This window comes from Staurois parvus, unplaced genomic scaffold (assembly GCF_062004578.1).
Source record: "Staurois parvus isolate SC_StPar_1 unplaced genomic scaffold, SC_StPar_1.0 ptg000873l, whole genome shotgun sequence".
NCBI classification, from domain to species: domain Eukaryota; kingdom Metazoa; phylum Chordata; class Amphibia; order Anura; family Ranidae; genus Staurois; species Staurois parvus.
Genome location: NW_028318669.1, coordinates 16744 through 28305, shown reverse-complemented (window position 1 = coordinate 28305; position 11562 = coordinate 16744). Strand labels below are relative to the sequence as shown.

Genomic DNA, 11562 nt, shown 5'->3' with positions numbered 1-11562 from the left:
GCTAAGTCTAGAGTCTCTCATGGGTCCCTGTACGGCCTCCCATTGCTGCTGTCTCCATCGCCACACTCTGCTGCCATGTGCCACTTTCAGGTCTCTTCACACTGCTGGTGTGTTTAATTTTTTGACATAGGGTGCTGCAAGATAACGGGCCTCACATAGCTGCTGCCAGGCCCCTAATCTGCCATGGGCCCCTATATACCGCCTCCTCATGCTGCTGCCAAGTCCAGAGTCTCTCATGGGTCCCTGTACGGCCTCCCATTGCTGCTGTCTCCATCGCCACACTCTGCTGCCATGTGCCACTTTCAGGTCTCTTCACACTGCTGGTGTGTTAAATTTTTTGACATAGGGTGCAGGCAGATTACGGGCCTCACATAGCTGCTGCCAGGCCCCTAATCTGCCATGGGCCCCTATATACCGCCTCCTCATGCTGCTGCCAAGTCCAGAGTCTCTCATGGGTCCCTGTACGGCCTCCCATTGCTGCTGTCTCCATCGCCACACTCTGCTGCCATGTGCCACTTTCAGGTCTCTTCACACTGCTGGTGTGTTAAATTTTTTGACATAGGGTGCTGGCAGATTACGGGCCTCCCATTGCTGCTGCCAGACATGTAATCTGCCATGGGCCCCCGTACCGACTCCTCATGCTGTGACGTTGCAACAAGGTGTAATTCAACCCTACATATGTTAGACCGCCTTTACGAACAGCTAAAGGCCATCACAGATTTCCTGATGTTAAAAGCGGATAAAGGTACTCCCTGTGTAACTTAGATGTCAGCCATTGTCAGCTCATGTGTGACACCTGCGCTTGCTCAGGCCCTTTGAGGAGGCCACGCTATTCGTGAGTCGGCAGGACTATGGGATGAATGAGGTCAAATCGGCCATGGGCCCCCGTACCGCCTGTTCACGCTGATGCTGGTCCCACAGTGTGACCTGGGTCCCTGTACGGCCTCCCATTGCTTCCACTCTGCCATGTACCTCTTTGAAATCTCCTCACACTCCTGCGGTTGTCCATTTTGTCATAGGTTGCTGGCAGATTAGCGGCCTTCCATAGGTGCCGCCAGGCCCCATATCGACCATGGGCCCCCGTACCTCCTGGTCACGCTGCTGCTGAGCCCACAGTGTGACCTGGGTCCCTGTACGGCCTCCCATTGCTCCCACTCTGCCATGTGCCACTTTGAAATCTCCTCACACTCCTGCGGTTGTCCATTTTGTCATAGGTTGCTGGCAGATTACAGGCCTTCCATAGGTGCCACCAAGCCCCATATCGGCCATGGGCCCCCGTACCGCCTGGTCACGCTGCTGCTGGGCCCACAGTGTGACCTGGGTCCCTGTACCGCCTCCCATTGCTCCCACTCTGCCATGTGCCACTTTCAGGTCTCCTCACGCTCCTGCTGGTTTCCATTTTGTCATAGGTTGCTGTATGGCCTCCCATTGCTGCTGCCTCCACCGCCACACTGTGGCTCCAAACACTGGTTTTGGCCCCGTGACTGGCCAAAGGAGTGAAGTGTGCGGTGATTCTAAGATCGACGGCACTCATCTGCATGTCATACTGACAGACAGTATTATTTCTCTTCCCCAGCAGACTCCAAGGGCATTTAAATTAAAGGTACAGTGTTCTGCACTAATATTAAGTCTCTCTGAAGCCTAGAAACACCCTTTTTTAAGTTAAATTCACAGCGAATTTATTCGACTCGAATCGAATATTGTCCACGAATTCGCCGAATCAGTCGAATCGAATTTTTCATTTCTTCGCTCATCTCTAAATACTATCAGTGAATTCATCGATCATTTAGAAGATTTCCCCGCAGAGTCATCACCCCTGACGGCCACAGAAATGAAAGATATGTTAATTACCCTCAAAGTCCCCCTACATAAAGATATGATGGGATTTGTGGTGCAGGTTAACAAGGATGTTGAATGTCTGGGAGAACGGGGAACACACGTGGAAACTAAAATGGGCCAATTCACAAAAGCCCACAACGAATTAGATGACGCACATAATGAGGCAGAAGAAGATATAAGAGCTTTAAAGGTGAAATTAGTGGATTTGGAGGACCGCTCCCGCAGGAACAATGTGAAATTCAGGGGCATTGACAAAAATATACCAGCTGTGGAACTCCGCAAATATATCCAACAAATGATCTCTGCATTACTACCGCACACTCCGAATAGAGAAGTGGTGGATAGGGCCCATAGACTGCCTAAGTCCTCATTCCTCCCTGATCATATTCCCAGAGATATAATAGTAAGAATCCACTTTTATCTCGTCAAGGAGGAATGAATGCTGTTTGCGTGAAAAAACACTCCACTTCCTGCACCCTATGCTGGGATCTCATCATTCACCGATCTTTCGCAACATACCATTTTAGCGTGCAAGAAATTGCTTTGCTTCACGAAATTGCTACACAACAACGACATCAAATATCAGTGGGGCTTCCCTACTAAATTGATTATCAGTAAAGATAATCGTGTGATCATGGTTAATTCTGAAGAAGAGGGGTTCCAGTTAGCCAAAAAATGGGGCCTCCTCCCAACTGATGAAACGCCAGTGCCTGATAAAGCTTCACCCAGGAAAATTACACCTGACTGGGTACAAGTAGCAGGATGATGTGCCGGATTGCTACTTCTCCACACCTGCTACTTAATTGTTGTGTACCTGCTGTGCTCTTGGACTGCAATTTAGTGAGCTGCATTTCTCGGCTCTGAACCCCCCACTCACCGAAGTGATTGAATTCACACAAAGTTTCACGTTTTTTGTATTTTTTGTTTTGTTAAAATTTTTCCTCTTCTTTTTTCCAACCCTCCTTCCCCAGAGCATCCTGATTCGTAAGATATGGCATATATATATATATATATATATATATATATATATATATATATCTCAATCAAACTCTTCTCACCCTATTTGGATGATACCTCTCTCTCCCCACCGGACCACTTTGGGTCATGTAAGTCTACCTATTTGGATTGTCTACGCTACCATTCAGTGTACTCCTGCACCACATGAGGACAACCTTTCATCAATTTTCTTGAAACCACCATGGTCTTGAAAGTATTATCTATGAAGGCTCATGGCTTTAACAGCCCGTTCAAACGACATTCTATGTGGAAAGAAGCACAAAGACTGGCTGGAGATGTGGTCTGTGTTCAGAAAACTCATTTTGCATCCACTAAGACCCCACATTGCTCACATCATATGTATCCACATATTTTTATGTCTAATGGTCCTGATCAAAAATGTGGAGTTCTTACAGCTGTTCGCAATTCCATTGCTTTCTCGATGTTGTCCCAAATGTCAGATAACAAAGGTAGATACCTAATTATTGTGTGTGAAATTAATAATATCACTTACACCATAGTCAACCTCTATGCTCCTAATGTGCACCAGATCCACTTTCTCAATTCTTTGCGGAAAAAAGTAGCTAAAATCCAGAAGGGCTTCTTATTATTCCGTGGAGACTTTAACGCTATTATAAATAATTAATTAGATGTTTCCCATCCCTCCCGCAGTCTGAGACACACTGAAGCCAATTTGTACGATCCTTGGAGATGTCTACATGCATCTGAAAGAGACTATACGCATTACTCTGCACCTCACAAATCCTACTCAAGAATAGATCTCTTCTTGATGGATATCCAGTTATTACAAAATGTCTCCAGTGCTGAAATTCATCCAATGACGTGGTCGGATCACGCACCTATTTCACTAAGCATTGAGGAGTCTTTAAAATTTTCTCCAGTGTTTTTATGGCGAAATGATATATCTATGTATTATAACCCTGCTTTTCATTCTACCCTTACTACAGCCTTACAAGAATATTTTGACATCAACTCTTCTCCTGAGATAAATGTATTTAGTACATGGTGCGCTCATAAAGCATTTTGTAGAGGTTTACTCTTGAAAATGGCCTCTCAAGCGAGACGGGACAGGGACAAAATTTTTTAAATTTGATGGATAGAATATCCAGATTAGAACAACTCCATAAACAATCCTTATCCCCTACTGTTTTGCAGGAACTTCAAAAAGTTAGACTTCAGCTCAGGACCATTATGGCATGGCGACATGCTTTAAATCTAAAAAAAGCCAAAACAACCTTTTATATGCAAGGGAATAAAGTGGGTAAAATGCTTGCGAGATATCTCGCTACTAGGCAATATAAATCTAAGTTAGCATCAATCGTGGACCCTGTGTCGAACAAACCTACCTATCATCCCAATAAAATAGCAGCAGAGTTCCGATCTTATTATTCCCAACTATATAATCATAAAGAGGACCCTTCCACTCCTCAGCCTACCCCAGAGCTGATCCATAAATTTCTACATAATCTACCACTACCTGAGTTATCACAGCAAAAATTGGAAGGGCTTAAACAACCCATTTTGGAAAGCGAGATAAGTGCGGCTATTAAAGCTTTGCCTAAAGGGAAATCCCTGGGGGCGGATGGCTTTACTGCAGAATATTATAAGGAATTCCAATCTATTTTAGTACCTCACCTCAAATTGAACTTACGACGAAGCCGTGGCTACATCCACATTTCCATCTGAGATGCTGAGGGCTATTATCGTTACTCTACCCAAATCAGGAAAGGTGCCTGATTGCTCTCAAAATTTCAGACCAATCTCCCTACTAAATACAGATCTTAAAATTTATGCTAAAATTTTAGCAAACCGTTTACTAAATATTACCCCTCTTCTCATTCAGGCTGACCAAGTGGGTTTTGTAAAAGACCAACAGGCTGCAGATGAGACCCATAGGATTCTTAATTTAATGTATTTGGTTGAATCAAGGGGGCACCAGGCGGTGTTCTTGGCACTAGATGCCGAGAAGGCGTTTGACAGAGTTCACTGGCAATATTTTGATGCTACTCTAACTAAATTTGGTATCAACGGCTTTATAAAATCTGCCATTATGGTGTTATATACAGTTCCCTCGGCCCAAGTATTCACATCCAATGCCCTGTCCGCTCCCTTTAATATCACTAATGGCACAAGACAGGGTTGTCCTCTATCCCCTATCATCTTTTCGTTGGTGATGGAACCCCTAGCGACCGAAATTAGAAATAATTCACGGATCTCGGGCATCCAGGTAGCATCGGCTTCACATAAAATTGGTCTATTTGAGGACGATGTCATCTTAACTGTCACAGACCCAATGAACTCCCTCACAGCAATCTCCACTTCCCTGCTGTCTTTTAGTGAAGTATCTTATTACAAACTTAATATTACAAAATCTTGTGCCCTTCCAATTGCTATCCGAAAAAGTCTTCTGAGTTCCCTTAAGGTTAAATTTCCCTATCATTGGACCAATAAGAAACTGGACTATCTGGGTATCTGTATTTCAGCTCTATCCTCACATACCTTTAAAAATAATTTTGAAAAATTATACCAGTCCACTATATTGGAAATGCAAAGAATTGATAAATTTGAAATTTCATGGGTTGGTAGAATAGTAGCATTCAAGATGTTGATCTTTCCCAAAATATTATATTACTTTAGAACTATCCCGATTCTTATCCCTTGGAAATATTTCCATAACCTAGAGGTGGCCATAAAAAGATTCATCTGGAAAGGGAAGGGAATTCCGTTTATGTCACTCACCAAACATAAATCCAAAGGAGGACTAGGCCTCCCAGAAATCTCTATGTATTATTATGGAACAATTCTAGACCAACTTCCAGCCTGGTTTGCCCCTTCAGACAAATTATGGGTACAAATAGAACAGAATGTGGTCCCTAATAAAGACCTACGGCACTTGGTAGATTGGTTACCTCTAAGATTTTACTCACTTCCTTACCGTCTATCACTGCAACATTAGAAGCCTGGATAATATGCATAAATAAATCATCTAACTCATTCTGCAAACTTCAAGTCAATATCCCACTCTCGACATATGAATACTTTATTCCAAATTTTAATACTAAACCCCTAAGAGACCTTGGCTACAACACTTTTGCTGATATAGGAAATACTGTCCCGAATAAAGGATTACACCCTTTTCGGCAGATTAAGGGATATCTTGGTAATGGCCTGAAGACATGGCTGGAAATAGACTCTAAGCTCTGGCTGTCAGGGCTCCTGGGTATGACCAGAGGTATGTGACTGACGCAGGGAAACGCAGGCTTCAGATAAGTTATAAACAATTTATTAACACTAACAATACAAACATAAACGCAGTGCAATACTAAAACATAACACAGTGCAAACGAACCAAACCAAACCACCCACAGATAACAGTACATACAATGCAAGCGTCGTCAGGCAGGCCGGGTCAATATCAATCGGGCAGGTAGGTACAGGGGGAGCAAGCGGAGAATAGTCAGGTCACGAGCAGGGTACAGCAACTAACAGGCAGGTAGGTACAGGGGGTCAGGCAGAGAATGGTCGGGGTCACAAGCCAGGGATCAGAACAGGAGAAGTCAGCAGAGGTCAGAATCAAGCCGGGTCAGCAACAAGACAGGAACAGGAACAGGAGCAGGAGCAGGATGCAGGAACAAGATACAGGGCCCAGGAAAAACACAACACCAAGGCCAAGTCTGCAGGTCTGAATGTCCCTTAAATACACCAGTATAATTAGTTCCAGGTGTTTGACTGGCTGCAAGGTTGAGTCTCTGATTGCTGGGAGCACCCGCTGGCCAGCCCTGGTACTGCAGCTCAAAAGGCAGGTGAGTCCCACTATTGCTGGCCAGTCCATTCCTGACACTGGCATACTATTACTAATCCCATTAGACTGAGGAAGGGAATCTCCTGGTTTTATTAATGTCTACATTATGATAATGATCTATCCACATTAAGTTGTATGGGGAAGTGGGAAAAGGATCTTCAAAGCTCCTTCACACGAGATGAATGGGAGAATGCTATGGGTAGTAACTTGAGCATCACTAACTGCACCAATCACTGGGAATGTTCCCTGAAATTACTGCATCAAAGCTACTTTACCCCATACAAACTATCTAAAATGTACCCCAATGTTTCTCCATTGTGTTGGAGAAATTGTGGCGGCGAAGGGAACATTCTCCATATTATGTGGGGGTGCCCCCACTTACAGGCGTTTTGGCAAGAGGTCTTTGCTCTTATTTCAAAAGTGTCGGGTAAAACATCCACTCCGACACCTAGTTTAGCCTTACTTAATATCGATCTGAACCTTTTCCCAGGCAAATATAGAACCATAATAGGTCATATTTTTATTGCCACTAGACTGGCCATTACCAATAAATGGAAATCAACAAATATTCCTTCTATTTTAGAAGTGAATCACAGAGTACAGATACATTATGTATACGAGAGGGCATTAGTGGTTACCTATCAGTCTATGGGGAAATGTGAAACAAAGTGGTCCCAATGGACCGAGATAATTTCGCAAAAAACAGTAATGTTTAGAGTTGAGTGAGAGAAGGTCCCTAATAATCATATGTGAGCCCTGTTACCTCCTTCCCATTAGGGTTGCTCTGGTTCACACTTTCTTCCTCTGGAACCTACTTTGTTTGTCCTTCTCTTTTCCTCCTCGTTTGTTATATGTAATCTTCTCGAGGTCTGGTTCAGATGGGCCCGTATATTCGGGTTAACTATGACTAATATTAGTAAAATACTATGCAAGTACAGTATGCTATATGTGTATGCATTTGGATTGGACATGTGACCTCCAACTAATGCAACTTATAGTAGATGTGCATTTTATTCTTGGCCCTTGGGCCATTTTAGGTCGGATATAGCAATCTTAAGACTGTATTTGAGATGTGATGTCGAGCAAGAGATGTGTGTACCCCTTTCTAACCTGTACCTTGTATTTTTGTACTTTTATACAAAACTCTAATAAAAAAGATTTGAAAAGAAAAGAACAGAGAAAAACAGAACAGAATAGAAAATAAATTATTAGAACAGAATAAAATAGAATATATTAGAATAGAATACAATACAATATAGCCACCTTCTGAAATACAAATGTTGAAAGTAATTGAATAGAATAGAATACAAAGAATATAACCACTTCCAAATTTCTAATTTTGAATAGAATACATCTGAATGCTGATTCAATACTTTTTGAATTAGATTTGAATTTTCTGAATTTGAAACAAAACAAAACTAAACAAATTCCAAAACCGAAAATTGAGGAAAATGAAATGACTTCCATGAGGAAATGAAGGAAAAGAAATGTGTTGGTGGTCACATGTCTAGCCAGGACGGTCCTGCTATGCAGGACTCCAATTCAGAGAGACTTCCCCTCACTTTCTGTCGGGGAAATTGTTGTCAGCAGGATAGGAAGTGAAAGGAAACCATTCTGACAGAGTCCTGGATAGCAGGAAAAACTGAGAGGGGCTCTAATCCTTCCACACTCCATCCAAAACTGAAAACACACATTGTGGCTACAGATACACTGGGAAGGTTCCGGCTCCAGGGCTATCATCTCCATCCTGGCTACACTACTTAGGGTGTCACTGACCCAGAACAAGCATGCAGCCAGTGAAGGCGGAACACTCGGACCTCCTGCATGCTTGTTCCTGGTCAGTGACACACTAGGGAGTGAAGTGAAGTTTAGGATGAAGATGACGGCCCCGGAACCTGCAGCTTTCTCCACAAATCACTCCTGTTTCCTGCCCTTCCTCCTATTGGCTGAGTATTGCATCAATCACCAATCAGATCACCCCCCTTGTGATGTCTCTGGGCGGATCTCTCACTTCTGGCTCCTCCCACATATCTTTATACAACCGTCCCATACACCTACCCCGGCATGGAGGGGCTGAGTGAAGGTGGTGGTGAAGGTGTGGAGGTGTCGGATCGGGTCACACAGATCAAAGAAGGAGATCTGCCCGGCCTCATAATCCAGATCTATCCTGACTCTGGTACTGGAGACACCGCCGGGGAATCGGGTCTTCTTCCTGTCATGTATCACTGAGTACTGATTACCCCCCAACCTCTCCAACCCCCCCCTCTCCAACCCCCAGGACTTCTTATTATATCCAATCCGTGACTGACCTCCTCTCCTGTCTATATTGGGGTAACACATCCCGACTATCAAGGACCAGGACCCCCCGACATCCACGTCCCAGTAATGTCTCCCGGAGGAGAAGCTCTGACTGCTCAACACCTGAGGACACTCGAACCTCTCTGGTGTTACTGGCCGATTCTGATGTGATGATGACCTAGATGCAGTTTTCCCGTCATCTGATATATGTAGACCACTACCAGCTGTCCTCACATCCAGTAATATGTCTGTAACCCCCGACACCCCCCATGTTTGCTGTACAGCCCCAATATTTGGTTCTCCAGTGGGGGAGGGTTGGGGGTCTGGCCTTGATGGTGGACCATTGATGGGACCTTTGCCCTTTGTAGAAGAATGTGGAGAGACATGTGTGCCTGTACATTTCTGTACATTGACCCCAGACATGATATCAGATAAACCCGTGTGTAATGTGTGTGAGATCCCCCCCACATCCCCATCCCCTCCATCATGGAGGAGCTTCTCATGTCTCTCTCTGTCCTCATCTCCATCCTCAGTATCACACAAGTCACCTGTGTCTGATTCCTGTAGGACAGTCAGTGGATCCGTCATGTTACACAGCTCCTCAATGTCCCTCATCTTCCTGGACAGCTCCTCCTTCTTTATTTCCAGATCCCGAATATAATCCAACATGGGACGGGAGACCCGCTCTGCCCACCCGGAGATGTCCCTCAGGACTCTCTTCTCCAGGTCTTCCAGACGTCTCCTGAGGTCTCTGAACAGGTCAGTGACTCTCTTGGTTTCATCATCTGCTTTTCCTTGTACTTTCCTCCTGCGTTCCTGCAGACTCTGGACTCTTTTCTCCGTCTCCTCTCTCTCTGTCATCAGTTTCTGCAGAACATTCCTCAGTTTTTTCTTCTTCATCTCAGAGGCCTCCTCCAGAGTCTCCACCTGGTGTCCCCGATGTTCTCCGGCCAAACTGCAGGACACACAGATACAGGTGGAGTCCTCAGTGCAGTAATACTTCAGTAGTTCCTTATGGATGGAGCATTTCCTGTCCTTCAGGGAAGTGGTGGGGTCACATAGGACGTGTTCTGGTGACTTGCTGTGGACTCTCAGGTGGTTGTCACACAGAGAAGCTTCACACAGCAGACAGGATTTCACAGCCGGTACAGGAGTGTGAATACAGTAAGTACAGAAGACCCCGGACTCCTCCTGCTCTGGATGGGTAGACTGGAAGTTCTCCACTACGTTACGTAGTGTTATGTTCCTGTGCAGTGCAGGACGTTCCTGGAACTCTTCTCTGCATTCAGGACAGGAATAACCTCCAGACCCCTCCTGTGTATCCAACACACGGCCAATACAGTCCCGGCAGAAGTTGTGTCCACATCTCAGGTATACAGGATCTGTATAAAATTCCAGACAAACGGAACATTCCAGCTCCTTCCTCAGATCAGAAGACGCCATCGCTGAGAGCAGAAGACAGAATGACGAGGAAAGTCTCTGACACTCCGTAACAAGTGTCACAGTTTTGTACACTCCTGCACGGGGCGAGGTGTACATTCCTACACGGGGCGAGGTGACAGATCTGTACATTCCTACACAGGGCGAGGTGACAGTTCTGTACATTCCTAGACTGGGCGAGGTGACAGTTCTGTACATTCCTAGACTGGGCGAGGTGACAGTTCTGTACACTCCTGTACAGGGAGAGGTGACAGTTCTGTACATTGCTACACGGGGCGAGGTGACAGTTCTGTACACTCCTACATGGGGCAAGGTGACAGTTCTGTACACTCTTAAACAGCATAAGGTGACAGTTCCTATCACGTACCTGGTGATGGAGGTCACTGGAGAGAGGGCTTCCCTTGCGGCTAAGTTCTGGACTCCCCTGAGAGTGGGAAGTCAGGTCCAAAGTGGTACAAGTCGCCTGTAGGAGTGCTGGTTGGTGGTGCGCTCTTCAGCACAGCTGGTGCACAGAGATAGGTCTGCAGACAGGTGGCGCCTGTGCGTGCTATGCAAGCCCTTCCAGGATTTAGATGTTTACTGGGTAGTCAGTTCAAGCCAAGGTAAGGTTCCAGGTGGGAATCAGAGAAGACATAGTCAGATGGGATAGCCGAGGTCATACACAGAGGAGAGAGAGAGAAAGAATCTGTAAGCCAGGCCGATGTCAGATCAGGGGTAAAGCAGAGTAGACAGGTCCAAGAGCAAGCCAAGTCGGTAACAGGAAATCACAAGTCAAAATCACAGGAAACAGGAACAGGGCCTGGGGAGCTAGAGATCATCCAGCAACTTGAGGAAGTGATGAGCCTCCTTATAAGGCTGTCTGGCAACAAACTGAGGCTGATGTGTGCTTCTGTGGCCATGCAGAGTACTGGCAGAAATTCCAGATCTTCCAGAACTTCTGCCATGGACAGGACCTGACAGTTTTGTACACTCCTACATGGGGCGAGGTGACAGCTTTGTGCGCTCCTACACGGGGCGAGGTGACAGTTCTGTACGCCCCTACACGGGGCGAGGTGACAGTTCTGTACTCTCCTACACAGGGCGAGGTGACAGTTCTGTACTCTCCTACACAGGGCGAGGTGACAGTTCTGTACTCTCCTACACAGGGCGCGGTGACAGTTCTGTAC

General features: G+C 45.5%; 1 protein-coding gene across 1 annotated transcript; it reads right to left on the bottom strand.

The window, feature by feature from the left end:
• Window positions 1-8020: 8020 nt before the first annotated feature.
• Window positions 8021-10399, bottom strand: LOC149443180 (E3 ubiquitin/ISG15 ligase TRIM25-like). The gene has a single exon (XM_089655789.1). It carries the CDS (start codon window positions 10397-10399, stop codon window positions 8666-8668), a length of 1734 nt encoding a protein of 577 aa, XP_089511915.1. The 3' UTR covers window positions 8021-8665.
• Between the last annotated feature and the right edge of the window lie 1163 nt (window positions 10400-11562).